Source organism: Camelus dromedarius, chromosome 10 (genome assembly GCF_036321535.1).
Source record: "Camelus dromedarius isolate mCamDro1 chromosome 10, mCamDro1.pat, whole genome shotgun sequence".
Lineage (NCBI taxonomy): Eukaryota > Metazoa > Chordata > Mammalia > Artiodactyla > Camelidae > Camelus > Camelus dromedarius.
In genome coordinates, this window is record NC_087445.1 from 25,065,594 (window position 1) to 25,090,626 (window position 25,033).

Here is a 25,033-nt window from a genome sequence, read left to right on the forward strand (position 1 = left end):
TAACGTCAACTAAATGATTACAAGTTTTAAAAGTTAATCATCTTTGAGGAAGAAGAATCTAGAAGTGTTACGGAGGTTAAAACACATTTGCTGAGGATTCATCATGATGGAGCACTTGTTAAGGGATTCGTTCTGGGAATGGGAACTAACCAGTTGAATCCATATCAAGCCTGTAGGGGTCATCTGTCACAGTAATAGACTAAGCTTCATCTTCAGGTAGCGATTATTTTTCTTCATTTAATGTGAATGCTTGATATTTGAACTTCATACAGAATTTCTGTCAGAGAAGACTTAGCTTGATACATAGAGGCTGTTCCTACCATCTACTTTCTTTAAGAGAAGTGTATTTTTAATATCATTCATTGGTGTACCCTAGGTTCTCTTGCTCTGACTGTATCAGTTATTTTGTAAACTTTAAGCAAAATTAAGAAAAAACACACGGTCAGTGGAAAAGGATTTCCCAAGGGAAAAGGGAAAAGCTCAAAGATTTTTCTCAAATTAAATTACCTAAATCAAGACATAGAAAGTTTCCGCACTCCATAATGCTCTCTTCCTCCCCTCAGTCAGTCCTGACCACCTCCAAAGGAATCACTGTTTTTTTCCCAGCCTATTTGAGATAAAATGGACATACAATATTATGTAAATTTAAGATGTACAACGTGACATTTGATACATGTATACATTGTGAAATGATTACCAAAGTAAGGCTAGTTAACGCTTCTGTCCCCTCACATAATTAACCTTTTAAGTATGTGTATAGTGAAAACAGTTAAAATCTACTCTCTCAGCAGCTCTCAACTATACAGTACAGTATTGTTGACTAGAGTCACCATGCCGTACGTTAGCTTCGCGGAATTTATTCATCTTATAACTGGAAGTTTGTTTCCTTTGACCAGCATCTCCCGCTTGCTGCCACGCCAAGTCCCTGGCAACCACCAGTCTACTCTTCATTTCTATGAGTTTGGCCTTCTTAGATTCCACATGTATGTCAGATAATACACTATTTTGACTTTGGTCCCATAGGTTAGTATTTGAATTTTGTATAGATGCAGCCTAAGTATATATTTACCTGCGTACCTGGCATCTTTGTCTTTGCTCTGTCAGTGAAATTCGTTTATGTTGTGTTATGTAGTAGCAGTTCTCATTTTCACTGTATGAATATAATAGAATATATTTGACCTTTTTATTGTAATTTTTTTCCATTTTTTGGCTATATTGTAAATAAAACTGCCATGAAAGTTCTAATACATGTCTTTTGATGTTCATAAAGTGTGCATTTCTCTTGGATATTTACTTAAGAGTGAAATTTCTGAGTCTTAAGGTATATATTCAACATTCGTAGATTCTGCCGAACTGTTTCCCAAAGTAGTTGTAGGTCTATGCTCTCACTATATTGTATGAAAATTCTCCTTCCTCCACATCATTGCTTATACTTAGTACTGTCAGCTTTAATTGTCTTTCTTTCTTTTTTTTTCCCCCTTATTTTAGCCACTCTGGGGGTATATTGTAGAGTCATATGGTTCTTTTAATTTGCATTTTCCTGAGGACGAATGATACTGAGTACCTTTTCATATGCTCATTGGTCATTTGGATGTCCTCCTTTGTGGAGTTCCCCTTAAGTCTTTTGCCTATTTTTCTATTGTTTTGTCAGTCTTTTTTCTTATTGATTGGTAAGAGTTTATTATATTGGTAAGGGTTTATTATATGCTATGAATATAACTTTTTTCTTTTTTATATTCTTTCCCTTTATGCTTTATTACAGGATATTAAATATTGTTCCCTGTGCTCTACAGTCGGACCATGCTATTTATCTATTTTATGTATAGTAGTTTGTGTTTGCTAATTCCAAACTCCTAATTTATCCCTCCCCTAGCCTATTTCCCCTTTGGTACCATAAGTTTGTTTTCTATGTCTATGGGTCTGTTTTTGTTTTGTAAATAAGTTCATTTGTACCATATTTTAGATTTCACATACAAGTGGTATCATATGATACTTGTCTTTTTCTTTCTGACTTCACTTAGTATAATAGTCTCTAGGTCCATAAATATTGCTGCAAATGGCATTATTGCATTCTTTTAATGGCTGAATAGTCTTCACTGTGTGTGTGTGTGTACATACACACACACACACACATACATACATACTACATCTTTATCCATTCATCTGTCGATGGACATTTAGGTTGTTTCCATGTCTTGGCTGTTGTAAATAGTGCTGCTATGAACATTGGGGTGCCTTTATCTTTTCCAAATTAGTGTTTTCTCTCGATACATGCCCAGGAGTGGGAATGCTGGATTATATGGCAACTATATTTTTAGTTTCTTAAGGAACCTGTGTACTGTTTTCCATAATGGCAGCACCAAACTATATTCCCACCAACAGTGCAGAAGGGTTGCCTTTTCTCCACACCCTCTCCAGCATTTACTATCTTTAGACTTTTTAATAATGGCCATTCTGACTGGTGTAAGTTGATACCTCATTGTAGTTTTGATTTGCATTTCTCTGTTAATTAGTGATATTGAGCATCTTTTCATGTACCTGTTGGCCATCTGTGTGTCTTCTTTGGAGAAATGTCCATTTAGGTCTTCTTCCCATTTTTTGATTGGGTTATTTGTTTTTTTGTCATTGAATTGTATGATCTTTTTGTAGATTTTTGAAATTAAGCCCTTGTTGATCACATTGTTTATAAACATTTTCTCCCAGTCTGTATCTTGTCTTTCCATTTTGTTTATGGTTTCCTTTGGTGTGGAAAAGCTTATTAAATTTGATTAGGTCGCATTGTTTTTGTGTGTCTGTGTGTGTGTGTATGTGTATGTGTGTGGTTTGTTTTGTTTTTTGCTTTCATTTCTGTTGCCTTGGGAGACTGATGTAAGAAAATGTTGCTATGATTTATGTCAAAGAATGCTTTTGCCTTTGTTTCTTTTAGGAGATATTCAGTGTCTTGTCTTATATTTAAGTCTTTAATCGATTTTGAATTTATTTTTGTATATGGTATGAGGGAGTGTTCTAATATTGATTCACATGCAGCTGTATAGCTTTCCTGATACCACTTGCTGAAGACAGTGTCTTTTTCTCCATTGTGAATACAGATTTTTTTTTGGACATTTGTATTGCAACTCTTTTTCTGCTTTGTGTTTTGCCTTTTGATTCCCATAATAGCATCTTTTGATGACTGGAAATTTAAAAAAATTATAATAAAGTCCAATTTCTGAAACATTGCTGGAGGGTTATCTGTTTTATTAATCCTTTTTCTTCCAAAATACAAACTTTTGGCTTTATTGAATTTATTGTATTTTTTTTTCTATTGGTCTCACCTATATTACTTTATTCTTTTTTTGGGTTTGGTGTGTTATTTTAACTTTTGGATACAGATGCTTAGCTCATTGATTTTTAATCTTTCATTTTTTTTCTAATATATTCATTTAGGTCTATAAATTTATTTCTAAGTAAGTATGTCTTTAGCTGCATCCCACAATTTTGGTATGTTGTATCTTCATTATTGTTCAATTCAAACTGTTTCATTTTTAATAAAAGTTTTTTGACCCATGATTTATTTAGAAATGTATTACTTACTTGACTAACATATGTTAGTTTTCTTGTTATCTTTCTGTTATTGATTTTTAGCTTAATTTACTGTAATCAGAGGTCATCTGTTTGTCAGTTCTTTGATATTTGTTGATACTTGCTTTTTGAACTACCTATAGTCTGTTTGGATGAATATTTATTTTGTATTTGAAAAGAATTCAGCATTCAGCAGTTACTGAGTGCAGTGTTCTATATTTGCCATTTAGAGCAACTTTATTTAGCATGTTGTTCAGATCTATTCTTATTGATTTTTTTTTCATTCTGTCAGTTAGTGAGAGAGATGTGTTTTAATCTCTAATTATGATTATGGATTTGCCTGTTTCTCATTTGGATTCTGAGTCCTTTTGCCCTACCTGTTTTGAGATTCTTTTTTTAGATTACCAGGATTGTTTTATCTTTTTACTGAATTGACCCTTTATCTTTGAATTGTTCCTTTTTACCTCTAGTAATGCTTCCTGCCTTAAAATCTACTTCTCTCAAACTAGTTTAGCTTTACCGGGTTTCTTTTGGTTAATGGAAATGTGGCTTATCTTCTTTCCATCCTTCTACTTTCATTTTTTTTGTATCTCTTTTATTATTGTTAACTTACATCTTTGGTAAACAACATGCATGTGGGTTTTATTGGATTATCTAATCGAACAGTTTAAGTCTTACTTTGAGTATTTAACCCCTTCATATTTAATGTAAGTATTGATAAATTTTATTTTACCATTGTTTTCTTACTTACTCATTTTTGCCTTTCTTGTATTCGGTTAACTTTTTATTTTATCTTCTTCCTCTATTAGCATGTTATTTATACTTAATTTCATTATTTTTTATTGTAGCCCTGAAGATTACAGTAAGTATCCTTGACCTATTTAACTTAAAAATAGTTTTATTTTTAATTACTCATAGATTCACAGGAAGTTTTCAGTATAGTTGTGTGTACTTTACCAAATTTCTTTCAGTGGGTACATCTTAATTTAAGTAAAATATCATGCCACAAAACGTACTGGTACGTGTGTCAGTTTTTTCAATTTCTGTCATTTTTTCACTTGTATAGATTTATGTAACTGCCACCACAATCTACGTACTGACCTATCCATCACCACAAAGATCTCCTTTTACATTCATATCCAACTCCCTATTCCACACCATCCCTAACCCCAGCAGCCGTTTCCATGTCTTTAATTGAATCAATTTAAGACTATTATAAAAATATCAGCACAACATATGTGACCTTTTGAGATTATCTTTTTTTCACTCAGCATAATCCTTCTGCAATCCCCTTCAGGTTGTTGTGTATATTAATCTTTTGCTTCTTATTGCTAAATATTGCTCCATATTATAAATGCGCTTACTGAGGGACGTTTTGTTTGTTTTCATTGTTTTGCTCTTATAGATGAAGCTGCTATGGGCAATGGTATGCATGTTTTTGTGTGGACATAGGTTTTCATTTCTCTATGAAAAGTGTCCAGGAGTGCAATTGGTAGATTAGATGGTGAATACACATTTAGTTTTTTTTCAGATACTGCCAAACTGTTTTCCAGAGGAGCTCTATCATTTTACATTCCTACCAGCAGTGTATGAACAATTCATTTTCTCCATATCCTTATCAGCATTTGCTCTTGTCACTATTTTTTTTATTTAGTTATTCTGAAAGTTATGTAGTGATACCTCTTTGTGGTATTAATTTGCGTTTCTCAAATGAATAATAGTGCTGAACACTTTTTATGTTCTTGCTATCCATGTGTCTTCTTTGGTGAAATGTCTCTGTGTGTCTTTTGTTCAGTTTTTTTAATTGGATTGTTTTTTCACTATTGAGTTTTGAATTTTCTTTCTATATTCTAGATGTGAGTCCTTTGTCAGAAATACGTAACCTTAACTTACTTGATTCTACTTTAATTACTACTTTCACTACATCCTGGAAAATGAAAGGAACTTAATACATTTCAACTGCATTTACCCTACTCCTGTCTTTTGTGTAGTTACTAATGTAGCTTAATTCTACATATTTAAAACTTCAAAATTTTAGAATAAGTGTTTTAAGCAATTTCTATTGATTTACTTACATTTTAAAACTCTTGTGCTCTTCAGTTTTTTCTTTTTCTGCATTAGGGAAAATCCATCAGGGATCCTTTCCTTTCTGCCTAAAATTTTATTTTGGAATCTCTTTTGCACAAATCTGAGACAGAGCCTTGTGTGGGAGGATTTGTGTGGGAGAGGTGTTTTGAAAATGCTAGGTTGTCAGGTTTTTTTAATTTGAATTTTAAAATTCTGTTATTGTCCGTCTTTCATTGATTCACTTGAGAAGTCAGATGCCAGCTTTATCCTTCTTTGAAGATAAAGTCCCTTTTTGCTCTGGTGCCTTGTAAGATCTTCCCTCTGTCTTGGCTTTCTGCGGCTCTGCTGTGCTACGCTGTGGTAGTCGGCCTCCAGGGTCGACACCAATAATCTCTGCTTTCTGGTATTCACGCTCTAGTGTGACGCCTTCTTGAATGTGGGCTGGGCGAACTGATTTACTTACGAATATAACATGGCGGAAGTTAGGGTTTCCTTTTGATCTTTTAAAGTTTTTTTGAAACAGCTTTTTAAGCAAATTTTCTAACTGATCTCAGTGGAAGGGCTGCTCTGATACAGCTGTTTCCACAGAGTGAGCATAACTGTATATAGAGCTAAAGAGAATTTTTGTTTTCTTGGGATGCTGTTACAGAAGCAGCAGTTCTCTTAGTACACCTCCAAGTGAGTTACTTGCCGGGTAAAAGGATGCCATTCTTTTCTCCTGTAATGCTGTTGACTGATGCCCAGAGCACTTAATGCTTGTTTATTCAGGTTTTTTTTTGGTCTGTTTGCTTCTTTAAGTGTACATTTATCAAAAAGTCATCTTAGAGCTATTTATGCCGATCGTGTTTATCTTTATATTTGTATCGCTTTATCGTGTTACATAAAATTTATGGCAAAAGATATTTTTGTATGAAAACTTACTTAAATTCTTTACAGAGACTACATAAGTGAATTGATAAAGTCATCATTGGTGAGTTGGTTGTGCTAGGTGAAACTGAAACATTGAGGAAAGATCTCATAAAAATGTAGTAGGTTTCTGCAATGAAATTGTTCCTCAAGTGTCCAGATTCTTGCTTCACCTTTTAAAGAGGCTAAATTTAAAAAAGGATTCCATATTATATGAATGTGGTTTATCGAAGAAAGAAGGTAGGGACCTCCCGTACATCAGAATATTTGTGAATGACTATATATGTTTTAAGTAAAATCCATAAATTAATAAGTGAATGTATGTTTGTTACTGAGAACATAAAAAAACTTTCTAGAATGAAATAGCCACAAGTTAAACAGAAAACAGATAATTATTTGGTGACTTTTGCTCATTTACTAGCAACTTCCATAAATTATGCAGATTGTTTATCTGTATATAAAAATCACTAGATAGTTGTGTTTTCTTCTGTTTATTTTATATTCTATAAACCAAGACTGGAGTCAAGTTCTTTTTATTAAACATTTATACTGTGTCTGCTATGAACAGACCTACCAAGGCAAGAAGATTTATTCCCATTCTTCAAGATTATAGTCTAAAAAGGCATTTTAATAAAGCTGTGGCAGAATCAGAAAGTGCCTTTGTGCTTTTTCAGATGGGTATAAAATTTCAGATTTAAAAACTAGCCTTTTGTATGATGATGTAATTAAATTACAGTTTTTACATTGTGATCTCTGCGTTTACATGTATGTAGACCTCAGTGGCCGGGAAGAGATAGGAGGATTCATTGGTGAAACCTTTAACATATTTGGAGAAGATAATTGATATTCAATGTCATATAACTTCATATGTATATATAACTTTACTCTTGAAATGCCTTCATGCCTTATCCTTACATAATATCGGAGCTTCTACTTCTTATGAATAGACTCTTTGTTCTTACAATGTTATTTCTTCATTCTGGCTCACTGTAGCAAAACTCGAAATATTTTTTCCCTTTGCAGACATACCATAGGCATTAGGTCCTGGTGTGTGGGATCTTCAGCCTGTCACAACTTTCACAATTACGCCATCTGCTTCAACCTGAAACAGTGTATCTTCTGCTGGTAGACTTATTTAAGTTGTCATGCTCAGGTTAAAAAAAAAATCAAGTTTGGCATAAGAAACTTGCTTTTGAAAAAATAATAATTGATCGTGCCTGCTTTAGATTTTAAAATAAGCATTTGAAAGGATTCCCCAAAGCCTCTTCCTCAGACACACTGATCTCTTTCATCTGTGGTTGTAGATAGCCAATATGATGGTGAATTATTGGTAACCTTGGTAACTTACTAAGTTTTCTGTTTTATTTTTACAGACAGGTAACAAACTCTTAGGCCTGGATTGGTGACATATTGTGAAATATTTTGATTGCTCTGTCAGTGGAAGCCATTTACTGGAGTTGATACTAAGTGTTTGTTTGCTCTGTGTATAACACAAAGATTATAGGAACACCATGATGAAAAAAAGCCAGGTCATAATCTACGTACTACATGTGTGAGGGTGTAATTTTGTTATCTTTAGAATGCAAATAGTGATTCTTGAAGAGTTGTTGGGGACATCAGATCAGAATAGGTCCTTCAAAAATGAATACACATTTATTCTGCAAATGTATATTAAATGCCAGCTCTGTGCAAAACAGTCCTGGAGAATGAGAATATAACAGAGAATGAAAGGGCAGATTCCTCCACTGAAGAAGTCTGCGTTCTAGCCTGTCTCCACTGATAGGGATGGAAGCTCCGTGACAGCAGCGTGCATGCAGGCGATAATAAGCACCACAAAGGAGAACAGGGCAGGGTAGGCTCATGCAGCTAATGATGGGGTGCTGTCTCGGTTAGGGTTGTCAGGGAGGGCTTCTTTGAGGTGGCGCTGAGTGCCCTGGGAAGGAGTAAAGAAGTGAAGACGTAAGCATGTGAACACTTAGGGGAAGGATGGACGTGGCTGCTAGAGAGAGCAGCTGGGCAGTTTGAGGAACAGTGAAGTAGTCAGTGTAGCTGGAGCTGTGTGAACGAAGGGTGAAGTGCTGGGAGATGAGTTCAGAGAGTGATCCAAAAACATCATTGGTGTAACCTTACTTATGATTAATTGTAAATAAAAAGCTATATTCCAGATACCTTATAGAAATTTGAAATTAGGATTGACTGTTTATACTGTTTTAATGATTATTTTGCTCTAACTAAATATTGTTAATTGTTATATTTCTTATTCATGTATTAATAATTAAATTATAATGGTATTATATATAAACATTGATATTTAATGTATTATTTAATAATATATTATTTATATATTTTTATTAGATTATTTTTCTCTGTATAACAGGCACAAGTAATTATAGAATACTTTTCAAAAATGGAAAGACCTTTTTTTGTTGTTGTTTACTAATGTCATCATACCCGGAGCTAACCGTACTGTGAGGTTTGAGGGCACAGTCCTTCAGACTGGGAGCTCTGCCCAGGACCTGTGCCACCAAGAGCCAGGAGTTAAGCTCCAAATACAGAGTTGGAAGGAAGAGTCCACATAAGACCACCCTCTCTTGTGATACCAGCTGTGCATTTAGGGAGGTCTCCAAAACCACCGTCAGGTTCAGCAGTTCACTAGAAGGACCAGTGGAACTTACTGAAAGCCATTATACTCTTGGTTATGGTCTTTAGCAGGGATAGGATACAGGCTAAAAATTAGCCGAAGAAAGAGCCGCACAGCACGATCTGGGAGGATTCCAAATGTTGAAGCTTCCATTTTCCTCTGGAAGTGTTCCCTTCCCCAGGTCCTCCTGTGACAGTATGCGTACGGTGTTGCCAGCCCAGAAATCTCACCTGAGCTTGACTTTCAGAGTTTTTATTGGAACATGATTTCATGGGCATGACTGATATGCCCATGTGATTTAACCTAGTGTCAGCATTTGTGCTGAGACCATGTGGCCTCGGCCCACCATGAATGACAAAGACATTTCTATCACCTGGGAAATTCCGAAGGTTTAGAAATTACTTCCTAGGAGCTAGGGACAGAGGCCAGGCCTCTCTTTGGAGAGATTGAATTCTTTACCGCATAAATTGCTGTAAAAATTCAAGCATTGTAGAAATTATGTAAATGGCCCCCTGGAATCCCATCCCTTGAGGACACGTAGTATTCTGTTGGTTGGTTTGTATATTCCAGATGTTTAACGCACATTTCAGCATATTTTGAAGGTACAATGAATTATACTATACTTATTGTTCATTAACTAGGCTTTTTCGCTTAAGAGAGTGTGCATGGATGTGCGTGTTTTTGTGTGTTTTAATGAGTACCCTGAAGTTGAACACAGGAGATAATTAGTTCTTAAAACTTTTTTCACCTAAATATACTGCTGCTTCGAACATCTTAGTACGTATATTTTTGTGTATTTTTCTAATTTTTCTCCTTGAAATAAATCTTTTGAAATAGAGTTGCTAAATAAAAGGGTATGGACGTTTTGAAATTTTGTATGTACTTCATTATTACCCCTCTTGGGATGGTTTCTGTGAATTAGTTTATGGAATGTCAAAATTGTTAATAATCTCCATTACTCTTAGGTAAACATTGCAACTTCGGCAATTTCAAACGTCGAATGTGCCCATATTCCGCATCTCAGCCCAACTGTAATTCCTACGCTGCAAAATGAGTCGTTTTTATTGTCTCCAAATAATGGGAATCTGGAAGTTCTTACAGGGTTGGGTACTTCACACATCAATGGGAAACCTGCTTGTGATGAATTTGATCAACTGATCAAAAATATGGCCCAGGTAAGAGCATTTCTTCATGTTAGCTGTGATAGAAGGTATTATATCTTAAGAGTGTAATCTGGTCCTGGATAATTTGAAGACTATTTATATATTTACTTTATATATGTTAAATATACACATCAGATATTATATATTATGTTAAATATATTTTAAAGTACTTTGTTTATGAAGACATAATATCTGAAAAAAATGGAATGAAAAAGACGTAAATTTTGTGAGCTTGGGTGGTTCAGAGATTTTTCTATTCCTTTTTTTTAGTATAGCATTTTACACTGAGCTTTATATATTATGTTCCAGAAATATTCTTGAGGATAAATAAAATGTCTCTTTCTAGGTGATGAGTGACAAAGATTATCTTAGGAAAAATATTTTTATTTTTGTCGATTTTTAAAAACAGAATAATGCCACTAATAAGATGACTGTGAGTGCAGTGATTGGCATTTAATGACCATTTTTGCTTCTTTTCCTGAGCAGGGTCGCCACATTGAAGTTTTCGAACTCCTCAAACCTCCCTGTGGAGGCCTTGGGTTTAGTGTTGTGGGACTAAGGAGTGAGAACCGGGGAGAACTGGGAATATTTGTGCAGGAGATCCAGGAGGGCAGTGTGGCTCACAGGTGAGACTGTCTCCTCTGTTTCTGACACCACAGTCAGAAGGTGTTGATTAGCTTGGGAGAATTTCGAGAAACAAAAATGAATAAAAACAGATAAAAAACTGAATGTAACCTGCTGTTAACTAGTTTTTAGAAATCATGAAATCATTAACATTATTATGGTAAAAAAAAAGAAAGTCCTTTGAAAGGAGAGTCCTTTTTAAATGTTTAACTAAACATTTTTTAATAAGGAAAGAAAAATTTGAGCAGGACTTTATTCTCACTGTTATTAAATGTGCTCTTTTGATTTGATTTTAAATTACAGTATAGAAAAGTATACGCATGACCTATGATAATTTGAGCTATGTTTTATTAATGTACTCAAAGCAGCAAGTAAGTATATGCATCTCTGCTTTCGTTTGTGGAAGATAAGGACACCTCACATATGTTGTATAGATTGAGTGGGTAGCTGAAAAGTAGACTTTAACCTGGGAGGGGTTGATTAGGGGTGGGTCAACTGGATCCAGTCCACATACATTGTCCCTTCCGGTTTTATTGAGATATAACCGACATATAGCACTGTGTAAGTTCAAGGTGTACAGCATAATGATTGGACTTAACATCGTGGAATGATTATCACAATAGGCTTAGTGAACATCATCTCATATAGATACAAAATGAAATAAATAGAAAAAACATTTTAAAAAGTAGAACAGGAGAACAGTTACCAAGTGTGGGTGTCAGAAAACAGAATGAAAAAAACCGTGAAATGCACGCCAAAGCTGTCATTTTCTTGAGAGCTGTCAGTTATCTTTTACCTCCTTTTTCAATCTTAGAGATGGAAGATTGAAGGAAACTGATCAGATCCTTGCTATTAATGGACAGGCACTTGATCAGACAATTACACATCAGCAGGCCATCAGCATCCTGCAGAAAGCCAAGGATAATGTCCAGCTGGTTATCGCCAGAGGCTCATTGCCGCAGCTGGTCAGCCCCATAGTTTCCCGTTCTCCATCTGTGGCCAGCACAATTTCAGCTCACTCGAATCCGGTGAGTACATTAGAGTTTAAAGAGGAGCAGAACATATTTTTCTAGGTCTCTTTGGTTTTGTACAGGTTCTTTGTACTTCTTGGATTTTTGCCTTTTTGTTCTTTTCTCTCTCTTTAGCCTAGAATACTTTTTTATGTTATTATGATTAAGTTTCTGACTTCTAAAAAAGCTTTTTCTTTTCTTTATTTTCTTTTAACTTGACATCGTTCCTTAAAAAAAAATTAGTTCCTTAAAAATGGACTCTATCTGTAAACAAATGTAATCTCGATTTTGCTTCGTAAGTTGTTAACAGTTAGCTGTCAGAGACTTTAAGTCATCTAATTAGGAATCCTGTGTATCAGGATTTATGCAGAAAAAATTCTTCACAGCTAAGTAGGCTTTTTTTTTTCCTTTTTCCTTGATCTTTTTTTTTTTTTTTTTAAAGTTCTGTAAAGAATCTTGCAAATTGCTGTCTGCTTTTACCTGGTTAAATGCGGCAAATTGGTAATTTCAGGAATGATGATACCATTAGCAGTGACAGTCTGTTGAAAGGGAAGTGCACCACATGAAAGGGACACTGTTAAGGCTCAGTATTATGTCTCAGCTCTTTAATTATTTAATACTAGTCACAAAATAATATTCACAAGAATTTCAACTGAGAAAAATTTTAGTTTTCCTTCAGATTCATATGGGAGCTTTGTTTTCAGGTTCACTGGCAGCATGTAGAAACTATTGAATTGGTGAATGACGGTTCTGGTCTGGGATTTGGCATCGTAGGAGGAAAAGCAACTGGCGTGATCGTGAAGACCATCCTGCCTGGAGGAGTGGCTGATCAAGTAAGCTGCTCCAGCAGGTCTTTTATGCTGTTTTGTCACAAAATTCGGCTTCGTCCTTTACGTGTTAGAAAGAAGAAACGGGCCTTAGATAATGTCAAGGAAGCTGAGTTGGAACATTCTGGGCTGTTTGTAAAGTGTTTTTTCTTAGACATGGGGAGAAAAACATTTGAAAAGAGACTTTGACTTCAATTACAGATACAGATAGTGATCACAGACTAAAGCCCGGGGGGTTGTTTTGATCATCGTAGAGGTAGCTATCCCTTATTTTATGATCCTATATCAGATTTATAAGCCTCGGTAGTTGTTTTATAGCCACAAGGCATCATGGGAAAAAGAATACATCATCACTGGAGGAAAAAGCAAGATTCATCTTATTTATCCCTTTAGTGATGGGTCACTTTTATATGGAGCACAGCCTGTTTTTATGTAGAGAAGTTCATTAAAGCATTGCCATTTATGCTGTGTAACATTGTTAGAATATATGTGAGAAAACTAAAATTACTGATTATGATGTATATTTTAATTTGACAAGTTCTGCTAGTCTCTCTTTTGCTTTGGTTATAACATTTTATTTATAAAACTGTTTGCTTTTGCATTTATATTTGAACTTACTTAGAAAGTCAGGTTTATCAAGTATTCATATTCATAAGTGAAAGTCAGATTTATGGGCAACCTTATCCACAGAGGTATATATGACATAATACAATGATATGCACAGTTTCTTCCTTCCATGATATGCCTGTATCAAGCAGTATCCAGTGAAATTTCTCTAATTGACCAGCTTGCAATAAATAAGCTTAATCTTCTATATAAAGCTTCACGGTACATTACTGTAGGTACTTGCCATATGTCACTTTTTAAAATTCAAATTTGAATTAATTAAAATGGAATAAAATTACCAGCTCAGTTCCTCAGTTTGGCTAGCTGTATTTCAAGTGCTCTGTAGTCACATGTTCCTTGTAGCTGCCATATTGGACAGTGCAGAACATTTTCATCATTGCAGAAGGTTCTAGTGGACAGTGTTTGTATGGAAGCTTATAAGAATGCTGTTCACTTCCCTCAATCTGTCTAAATTTACATCTCACAAGGATTTCATCTGCAAATGAGTTCTTCAGGGATATTTATAATCGAAATGGCAAGGCAGAAGATTGTGGTATTCACTCAGTGCTTTTTTGTGGTTCATACCATATTCTGAGTAATACATATTTGTATGGTGAGTTATACTTCATCTTTCCTAAATGGCAGTTTCTCTTTTTTTGTATATCTCAAAAATTTCACAGAAAGGCTAATATTTTTTTGCGTTAAGTGGGTAGAAAACAATTTGAAAAGCTCATACTGACTATTGAGTTTAAGAATATTTGTGAATTTCATTGACTTCTGTCACATTGAATGATGTTAGGATGCTTCAAAAGACAGTTAACATTACAACCACATGTTTAATGTACCATGATTGGTAATTCATATCATGGCTTTATTTGGTTATTATTCCCATTCCCTCATTTAGGATTTTTCTGATGAAGTTAATAATAGTAGAAGCCTGATTAATCAGACCCTTTTTACTTATTAGCATGGGCGATTGTGCAGTGGTGACCACATTCTAAAGATTGGTGACACAGATCTAGCAGGAATGAGCAGCGAGCAAGTAGCCCAAGTCCTCCGACAGTGTGGAAATAGAGTCAAGCTGATGATCGCACGAGGTGCCATAGAAGAGCCTACAGCATCCACCTCTCTGGGTGTCACGCTGTCCTCATCCTCCTCTTCGACGCCAGAGATGCGAGTAAGTCAATAAAAACAGTTAATGGGAAAGTCAGACTGTAGCACTTAGATGACAGTGGTGTTTATTTATAAACTAGACTTATTAATGTTCGTATATTAATGCTAAAGAATGAAACAAAATTCAAATGTACAGATGTTTCAGCACTAATTATTAATTAGGAACAAGTGTATAACAGGCGAAAGGTTGCTTAAAAATCCTTGTTCACTATTTTACGTTTTTCTCTAAGCAGCACTTTTATGAGGATAATGTTTTGAAATATGGATGAAATTTTAAAGAATTATTTGCTACTAATACCTAAAATGTTTAATTGTTTCTCTTATTTGGAAGCTCCTCTATAAGGTGGGCTGTAAATTCCAGTCATTCTGTTTCTTTTCTTAGTGTCTTTTTTGTGGCGGGAATGGATGAGTAAAGCATACTAAAACCTTTCAGTGTTATTGTTTTAAGGTAGAACTGTTATCAGATTCGTAGTGAGAAGTGGCTATTCTTGACCCAGTTATATAATTTTTTAAACTAAAGTTATACTTTGAGGGTTGTAACAGAAGCTTTATTCATAGGCATAGCAGTCCATCTTTGTTCTTAACTTGATATGAAAAACTGGGACATTTCAAAATTATTGGAATGTGATGATTATCTCAAATAGTTCAGGTCACAGGACTATAGTGTATGAATATCAACAAAATGATTTTCCCCAGAAATTTCTTAAATATTTAAGAAGAGAATTACACTCAATTTCTAGACGAGCTTTATAGCAAATGCAAGTTTTGCGTTCCTTTCTCATAGATCTAAAAACATCTCTGTGCTTTTTTCTATTACAGTTTTTTTTTCTAACACAGTTGCTACAAATTCTTTCTTTAATATCCTAACCTCCTCCACAAACCCTTGAAAACTTTATTAGAACACTTAAAATTTCCATGATTCTGTTGTTTTTAGGATTCAGTTTGGTTGCTATTTTTTACAGGGAGAAAGAAGGAAAGAAAGAAAGCCTGTTTATGAAAGTATTTAAATGGCATTCTTTTGTGGTAAACAAAACATTTTATTCAGCAATATATAAATGAATGCAATACCGAAAACCACTTGATGTAATTGAAAGCTTAGAAGAATATCTATTCTGTGCATATCATCATTTCTGAAGCTTGTGCCCCTTTTAAAACCATTCGATAGTCAAATTGCCACCCTCTAAAATAGCGCTCGCACAAGTCTTATTAAAAATAGAAAACACATTTGTTTCAATTGAAGCAGATTTCATCCTGTCATTTTCTTGTAATTATCTAAACTTTAAACTTTTGCTAAGTTTGCACAGATAATTATATGCAATGGAAAAAAAATGAAACTTTACTATAGAATTAAATCTCATTTAGGTGGACTATCAGTGAGATATAGTCAGAGTGTGCTTAAACTAGATCAGAAAGTGTTACCAGCCAGCCCCAACCTGCATGTCCTTTTGAACTACAGGATTCGTTCTGTTGTGATCTTTCTGGGGTTCCTGTGGAATCTGCTGACACCACACTAGTATATAATGCCAACAGCTTGTTGCTGACTTATTACATTAGTCCACTCATGCTTAATTCAGAACCCTGCGGTCCAATATATAATAACAGTGATGCATATTAGAGAAACATGCTTTCAGCTATCGTTCTAGGAATGAAGGAAATCAATTGTGGAAGGCATGCTTTCCTTAAAAAAAGCTTTTCATATTAAATTGTGAATTTATAAAGCAAATACAATTTTAAATTAGCTCTTTGGTACATTTCAGTGGTTTTGAAAATAATCAGTCTACTAGTCATATATCTAGAAGACAGATTCATATTCATGGCATTAGAATCAGCTACCAACTTAAGCTGGTAATAACAGCATGTCCTGAGTGGACACTATGGCCCCTACGCTCTAGGAGGGATTGACATACTGTGCAGCATTTAATGCAAGGACTCTGCAACCAGCTCGTCTGCATCTGAATTCTGCCTCTGCTAGATTGCTTGCTGTTTGTTCTTGGAAAAGTTTATGTTCCTCGGTTTCCCCAGAGAAAAATTGACAGTAATTGTACCCACCTCCTAGGCTTATTCTAAAGAGTAAATGAGTTGGGACATGTCAAGTACCTGTTACATAAATACTGCTCAGTAAATGTTAGCTGGACTTGTTTGTATCCCTGATGGGCAGTTGAGTAAAGTGACGCTTAGAAAAATTCAGTGGCAAAAGCTAGGTTTGAACTTGTTGATGTGAATTCAAAACATGAGTTATTTCAACTGTATTACATCCTGACTCCTTCAAAAATGAAGATGAGCCATCTCTGAAAGTAGAATTTGTCAATAAGAAACTATATGAGTTTTTATATTTTGTGCACACAAACAGTTATGTATTTATCTGAAGAGGGTGGGGTTCAGCTTTACTGCTGACATTCATTTTTAGTAAAAATGCCGTGCTCAAGCATCTGGTCAAGACTGAAGGAGTAACTCCTGTTACAGTTCTCTAAAAGAATTTTCTGACACTCAGCTGTATCATATTCTTCATAAACAAAGGTTGTGGCTTTAAAAAGCTTATCTTGTTTGTTTACATGTTTATTTCTCTGTATATTTATTTATAAATTTTATTTCAGGTTGATGCTTCTACTCAGAAAAGTGAAGAAAATGAGACATTTGATGTAGAACTCACGAAAAACGTCCAAGGATTAGGAATTACCATTGCTGGTTACGTTGGAGATAAAAAATTAGGTAGTTTTTGAACATGAGTATTTTATTTCTTTTACCTTGGCAATTACTTCTAATATCATCGTCTTATGAAATGTTGAATCAACATAATATATTTTCAGATTTTTGGATAAACTGATTGAAAACTTCCTTAGGAATAATTTAATGCTAGTGATTGATACTATTTTTCAGACAAAACCGTTGTCTTATTCTGTAGGTGATGTTTCTCCTAGTGGTTTTGTTTGTGTGGTTTGTTGACTTACATCTATTTAAAGTTAGGACTTTAAATTTGGAGAACAGAGGATGGATACTCTTTTGAGTGTGCTTTGTGGATAGTAAAACAAAACATTTCTATTGTTTCTAATCTTAGAACCTTCAGGAATCTTTGTAAAGAGCATTACGAAGAGCAGTGCTGTTGAACATGATGGAAGAATCCAAATTGGGGACCAAATTATAGCAGTAAGTAACACGTTTAATGACAGCTTCGTTAATTTTCATGGTTGAGAAATGCATCCTCCTAGTTTACTTGGTTTTGAGAACTGCTGGTAGCTCTGTACTAATTGAAGCTTGCTTTGGTGATTTAAGGCTGTCATTCCAATTACTCATTTTATTATTTTGTGGCAGTAAGAGCATTGGATAGAACATATACTGATCTCAGTTCTAAAGGTGGGACTCTTTCTTGAATAAATTCTGATATATCTGATTTCTGGTTTTAATGAGGTTGTTACATTAATAATCATATTTATATTTTAGTTGCAGATGCTCCAAAGCTAAAGACCAAATGTTATAACCTTTAGTATACTTGAATCTAAATTTGGGATGTGTGCATTTTTTTTTTTAACATCAGCAGAATGATACTCTGATTGTTGTCACCATGACCAGGGCTTATTTTAGCTGTAAGAGTATAAAGAATAGTAATTTAAAAAAAAAATCCAACCTCTCTTCTCTTAATTAGATCAAGCTCATCATTATTATCCTAGTAACATTAGTATGTTTTGGTACCATATGGCTATACAAGGTAGTGTAAAAAGAATCCAGCTCTCATTTCAGTGTTCACTAGAAACCGGACTACCCTAAGTGCTTCTCAGAGCACACATCCAAGAGACCCTGCATCAAGGGCTTTCTGATGAAGTAAGTTTAGGAAAAACTGCATGTGATAATGGTTCCTTAAGAATTCACATTGCACATTGAAAAGTCAAAGACTGATGAGTTCTGCAATAAAGAAACTTGTTTAACTCTTTTGCTTCACAGTTTCTAAAACTTTTGTAATCATGGATTATTTCTTTCCTCAAACATATACTAATATTCTTTGGAATACATTTTGGGGAATGCTGATCTATCTTAATATGTATTTGTTTGTGTGTACTTAATCTCTGTTGTTTCCTTTGGCATCATAGTAAAGATGTAGAATGTTACGATAGAAGAGTCCTTGTGCATTGCAGCTTTACTCACAGCAGCTAAGATGAGAAGGTGACCCCGATGTCCACCTAGGGACAAGTGGATAAACAAAACCTGCATAGATAAACCTTGAGAACATTATGCCCAGTAAAAAAAAGCCGGGCACAAAAAGACAAATACTGTGTGTTTCCACTTAGATGAGGCATCTGACGTAGTCAAACTTAGAGAAACAGAAAGTAGAACAGTTACTGTGAGTGACTGGATAGAGGGGGAAGTGAACTGCTCAGTGGGTGTAGAGTTTCAGTTTTGCAAGATGATAATGTTCTGGAGGTCTGTTGTATAGCAGTGTGAATGTACTTAACACTACTCAAAATGGGTAAGGTGGTTAATTCTGTTACGTGTTTTCTACATCAATTTAAAAAAAGGTAGAGATGTTCTTTATCTCTGCCCTTTGCTTCTCCATTGTAATTCCCTGACTCTTCTTGGGCTAAGTTCTAGAAAACTCCTAACTACATCTGTTCACCTCTTGAAATCTGCTCTGAAGACCACATGTGCCTGCCACCTAAGGCGGCTGTGTTCTGGAAAAGAGCTTTCCCTGTTGTATCTCCATTTTAACATACAAGGAAAATTAACTACATTTTTATTTTGGAGGAAAAGGAGGTAGGGAGAGGGAATGAATCCGTATCTGATAAAGAATTACATATTGAAAACATAGGTAATGTACTCCCTCCCCCATACTGTATATTTTAATCCAGTAGAAAGCTTTTTTAAAAACTCAGCTTTACTGAGATAGAACTCACAGAAAATACAGTTCATCCATTTAAAGTATGTAATTCAGAAGCTCTTGGCATCCTCACAGCTGTGCATCCATTATCACAACCAACTTTGGAACATTTTCTTTATCTTTTAAAGAGACCCACACCCATTAGCAGTTACTCCTTCATTCCCGCATCCTCCCAGCCCTAGACAAACATCAGCCTACTTTCTGTCTCTGTAGATTTGCCTGTTCTGGACATTTCTTATAAATTGAATCATTCAGTAGGTGGTTCTTTGTGATTTGCTTCTTATGTTTAGCATAAGGTTTTCAAGCTTCATCTGTGTTGCAGCAGGTATCGGTTCTTAATATCTTTTTATAGCTGAATAATATTCCACTGTGTAGGCATACTACATTTTATTTATCCATTCATCAGTTGATAGACATTTGGGTTGTTTCCACTTTTGGGCTATTATGGACAATGCCACTATCAATATTCATATGCAAGTTTTTGGTGGATGTATATTTTCATTTCTCTCGAGTATATACTTAGGAGTATGGAATTGCTGGATCATATAACTCTATGTTTAACCGTTCTGCAAGAACCAGGATTCCTTTATCTACAAAACTGGGATAAGGTAACATCCCTTCTGTGATTTTTAGGACAATCGAAAGAGTAATTTATTTAAGATACCTAGTATACTTGGCATGTAAGTACATTTTAAATAATCAAGCAGGTATTTATTGAGAGCCTGAAATGATGCACATTTAAAGTGTCTCATAGAAACTTCCTTTCAAGCTTGTTGTTTTCATTCTGATATAAATGGAGTCTCAAATGTAATTTTGCCAAGGCCTGGTCAGTACTGAAGGAAATTGTTGGCTCAGAAGTGGAAGCTCCGTTCTTCTGAAGTCTTCTTGTTTTCGATAAAATCACTTGTCTTTGCTCTCACCAGTGTTCTGATTTTCAGGTTTTAGCTGCCCTCTCTTACTTCAAAGTTAGAGGCGTCTCAGACTCCCAGAGAAAATCATGCAGTACTTTTGATCATGCATTCATTTTGTGCAAAACACCACCATCTTGTGGGCTTTGGAGATTTGAGTAATAAAGGTCTTCACACTAGTTGCATTTTCACAACTGCTGTCTTTTTTTTTTTTTTTCCAATTTTTTCTTGGCAGCAGCTGTTGAAACTATGCTCTGTTTTAATTTTGTAATTGTTGAGATGGAAAGAAAATTAAGAAATTGTTCCTTACTATCTGAGGAAGTATTGTTTTAAAACATGAAACTTTTGTTATAAGATTCCTGCTTTACAAATTGTACTCTGTTGACCCCTAGGGTTTCACTGTAGACATTACAGGAGAGGGGATAGAGCAAATGGGACTTTTTTTTTTGGCACATTATATGTTGGTATTCTATGTAAGAATTGTTTAATAAAAGGACTCTGTTTTTCTTTTTCAAGTTAACCAAACTTGTCATTAGATAAAATTACGTACTCATTCTGAATAGAAGTTTCTCCAAGTTACTGATGTAAGGACTTGTCTTCCATGGTTTCCAGTTTTATTACACTGTTTTTTCTGTTATTATATTTTTATTATTCTGTCCAAAAGGGTATCAACAAGGTAGAGGTGGGAGGAAAGAGGAGAGAGATACCTGTGTTTAAGTTGCCGTTTAGCTCAAAAGGATCATATGAGATTACATAACTTGCAGAGTATAAGGTGGATCATTTAGATCAGAGGTCTCTAGATTTTTGACTGAGTACCTCCATCAGTTAAAAATATATATATAAATTCTTCCTTTCTCCTTCCTCTTTTCTCTGTATATTCTTATATGACATATTGTTTTATATATATTATGTTTTGTTTTATATATATATTAATATATGTATTGTCTCATATTAGTTAATGTATATATGTTTATATATAAAACAAGTGAGATTTCAAAATATGTTTGATTTAAAATTTTATTATAATCTTCCAGAAGCTTCTGCAGTGAGGGTACTTCATCTGGGAGACCACTGATCTAGGTCTAATGTAATCCCCATTTATTGACTAAATATTTGAATGCCTAATGTGGTCAGCACTGTGCTTAGGAAAGCATGACGCTTACACAGCCATTCTAGCTGTCGCAGTTTGAAAGGAATATCAATGGCTTTGAATTTCAACATTTAATTTATTGTTCCACTTTTCCAAAATGTTTTCAGTGTAATTTTATGAATTTAAAAATAAGGTGTTATAATCTTCATTTATTCCAAAATAGAATTTGATTTACAAACAAATCTTTGACATGTGAGCCAGTTCCCATTTGTGAGTATCTCCCATGTGAACAGCACCATATTTAGATGACACACTGCCTGTCCTCTTGGAGATTGCAGTCATAAACCATGTAATGACAGAGAATGTAAAATGAAATTTCTGTTAAGTGCTATGAAGGAGAAATGGTGAGCGGGACTTTAACTATAGTCAGGGACATGGAGATAGTTTAATTGTGGAAGTAACTGTTGAACTGAGATGTAAAGCAATTGTAGGTGTTTTCTAAGTGAATAGATGAGAAAGCACGTTGGCTGGAGTGGACTGTCGAGAGCCTAGACTGAGGGAACAGGACTTGCACAGACCTCATGGCTGAAGGGGGAGCTGCAGGTCAGGGGAATGGAAATGGTCGTCTAGGGCTCGAGGGCAGAGTCAGGGGCATTGTGCAGGATGAGGTCAGTGATAGGAGGTGGGGACAGTTGACACCATTCTAAGCCATGTTGAGAATCTGGAGCATTGTCCTAAGGAGTGTTCTATGGGAGGCACTGTTAGGTGACAGGATCATGTCTGTGGTTTGGAGAGATCACAGGGGCATCTTCAAGTATTTTGACATTTGTGAACTAGAAAAAGGGAAAAGCACATATATTTTTTGAAGAAGCCAAGAAATAAAAAGGAAGGTGGTTTTGTCGTCTTTCTTTCTTGAAAGCCAGTCTAAATATGATTTTGGAATTGGTCAGCACTCTCAGTGACCACTTTATTCCCTGTCTTCCCTAGTACCTCTCTATCCGGCAAGTCCTGCTTTCCAAACCTGGCTGTGCATTAGGGTCACCTGAGAAACATACAAAAATATTTTAAATGGTATATCCTGGGCCCCACCCTAGAACTGCTGGCTCATTTCTAGACGTGAGACCCTTTATTCTGTACTAAAACAAACAAAACACTTCGAGTGATTCCAGTGCATCTGAGCTAGTGCTGGTCCCCAGACAGGTGTTAGCGCCTTCCCCAGTCAGGGGAATACTCATTCCCAGTTCCCTTCTCACTGACAAGCAGTAACCACACATTTGATGAGTTGGTAATACAAATATCCATTTATTTCTTTGTTTATTTCTCAATACATCATCTTCCTATTATAGGTAGATGGCACAAACCTTCAGGGTTTTACCAATCAGCAAGCAGTAGAGGTGTTGCGACACACAGGACAGACTGTGCACCTGACACTAATGAGGAGAGGAGCGAAGCAGGATGCTGAGCTCACCGCGGGGGAGGACGTCGCAAAAAGCACGGTTGCGTCTCCCATTAATGCCGGTGTAAGCAAAGGTGAGGCCACAGTAACCTGGTTTTCGGTTAGATTCTGACATCATTTTGATTTTTTTCTTCTAATTCTGAAATTATTTAAAGGATAGTTTTTAGTCTTAACTATTCGTTATGAACCAAGTAAAAAGGGAATTTAATCAAGTTGGGATTAACTAGACCAGTGACGCGTCCGTTGGCTGTAGAATGGGCTCTGAGTAAAGCGGATTTCTGTCCCGTTCATGCAGCCACCACTTCTCATTTAGAAACATGTGCAGTTTACCTTTCTGCCCTCGCCTTACTCTTGGGTGTCATTGCCACGTTTTCCCTTCAGAGGCGAACTGTTCTGCCTAGATGATGTGTGTGGGCCCTAGGACATTTCTAAACGCCCAGCCTTTCCTCAAAGGAATCAGCTTCAGTCCCACGTTTAGGCTTGGCTAGCTGGGACGGGACAGCCTGAGACTTAGTTGCATGTTCAGGAATGTCCTTCTTAAGCTGTTTGTACATGAATATCTGAAAATTCCTGAAATCCCCCTGCAGCTCACTGAGGTAAGGGTTCATTGGTAGAAGTCAGGCTGTTGGTTTGCAGGTGCTGTTTCATTTCTGACTATTGAGCATCCTGGTATTTATGCCGTCTGCGAGACAGGGAGGCATGTCCCATTAACAGGAGCACTTTCCTTTAAGTACACGTGGTTGTTGAAACGTTTACCTACAAAAAGCAAACTCCCATCTAGATGTTCAGATAAATAAAATGGGGTTTGAAAAATTCAAGTGCTTGATTATATTAGACATTAACTCCTAAAATCTTATCTTTAAGAAAATTATGAAGAAGATGAAGGTTCTTTATCTTCAGTAAGAAACACCAGTACATTACCAACTGAAGAAGAATGTAAACACCTGGAGCCAGGTTATTATATATTCTTTACTTTTTTTTTAGAGAAATTATTTTTATAAATGTGATTCTAACTCTAGATACATTGTAAATTACTAAAAAAAAACTTTCAAAAAGAGATTATTGTAAGTCCTTATTTATAGATGTGATTAATTATTCTAGTAGTTTAAAATAGTTTATGTATAGCTGGCAGATTTTCTTGTTGAGTCAGTCTTTTTTTTCCTTCTACTTTTTAACGAGACCTTTAGGAATCATTCAGTTACATACATGGTTTTGTTCCAATCCCCTTAGTTCTTAAGATAGAGCCAACATGTCTCTTGAGCAAGTAATGATAAAGTTATAAAGTGTTTTTAAAATAAACACAAGAGAATCTTTAAAGCGTAAGACCTTAGGAGTGAAACTCTCCATATTTTGGGGTCTTTTTCTTCTAAATTTTTCGAAAGTTCTAAATTTTGAAAGGAGTTATACAGAGAAATGATTACATCTTTCTGAGATTTCTCTCACTCTAAACCTAGAATTCATCAAACTTTTAAAAAATTGTTTAGAGCGGCATTGTGTTCTATGCAGTGATGCCAGAATCCTGCTGCCGTCTTTTTTAGTCTGAATACTGTTATGTCCTTCCCTCACCTGTTCTGTTGCTATAGGTGTTTGATAATTAAATCTGCTGGAAAAAGTCCAAGGCTCATCTTCTTTATGTGAATTCTGCCCTTCACTAAATATTTATATTGAGACTTTGAAGTTCTTTAAGATATTTACTCCTTTATTAGTAAAGGTTTTATTTTTCTGCTGAAAATTGCAATTTACCCTTTTTATTTTAAAGAAATATTTGTGTTTGCAGTGATTCCCAGGAGTGAAATGTGTAGGATTCACAGGTGTTAGTCAGATTCTGCCATTTTTACGCTAATAGGTGTAGTAGAAATTATTTAGGATTAACTGAATATCAGGAGTAGTGGGAAAGGATAAGAAACTTGGGATAGTAAGAGGGGACGGGTGTGCGGAATCATCTTGAAGGCTCAGCCATCTGTGTTGCTGTGCGGAATGTGCATATGCCTGTTGAGGGGGGGGGCGTGTAGGCTTGTAATCAGGGTTCCCACATTCTTTTTAAAACAAAAATAAGGAAAAATTCTTAATGTTCTTAATGCATCTACCTTAGTGCTGGTCCTCAGACAGAGGATGAAATATTGTTACCTCTTCC

The 25,033-nt window shown here is 35.4% G+C and overlaps 1 protein-coding gene across 7 annotated transcripts in view; it reads left to right on the forward strand.

Annotated features, from left to right (window-relative positions):
- The window catches only part of MPDZ (multiple PDZ domain crumbs cell polarity complex component), a 146,055-nt gene that overhangs the window by 37,216 nt on the left and 83,806 nt on the right, over nucleotides 1-25,033 (forward strand). For all 7 annotated transcript variants that reach the window (XM_064490200.1, XM_064490202.1, XM_064490203.1 and 4 more), the window contains exons 4-12: nucleotides 10,141-10,350; nucleotides 10,825-10,964; nucleotides 11,777-11,990; nucleotides 12,677-12,805; nucleotides 14,373-14,582; nucleotides 17,173-17,287; nucleotides 17,634-17,722; nucleotides 22,790-22,973; nucleotides 23,764-23,853. In XM_064490200.1, coding sequence (XP_064346270.1) covers nucleotides 10,141-10,350; nucleotides 10,825-10,964; nucleotides 11,777-11,990; nucleotides 12,677-12,805; nucleotides 14,373-14,582; nucleotides 17,173-17,287; nucleotides 17,634-17,722; nucleotides 22,790-22,973; nucleotides 23,764-23,853 — 1,381 coding nt within the window. The remainder of the gene's footprint in view (nucleotides 1-10,140; nucleotides 10,351-10,824; nucleotides 10,965-11,776; nucleotides 11,991-12,676; nucleotides 12,806-14,372; nucleotides 14,583-17,172; nucleotides 17,288-17,633; nucleotides 17,723-22,789; nucleotides 22,974-23,763; nucleotides 23,854-25,033) is intronic.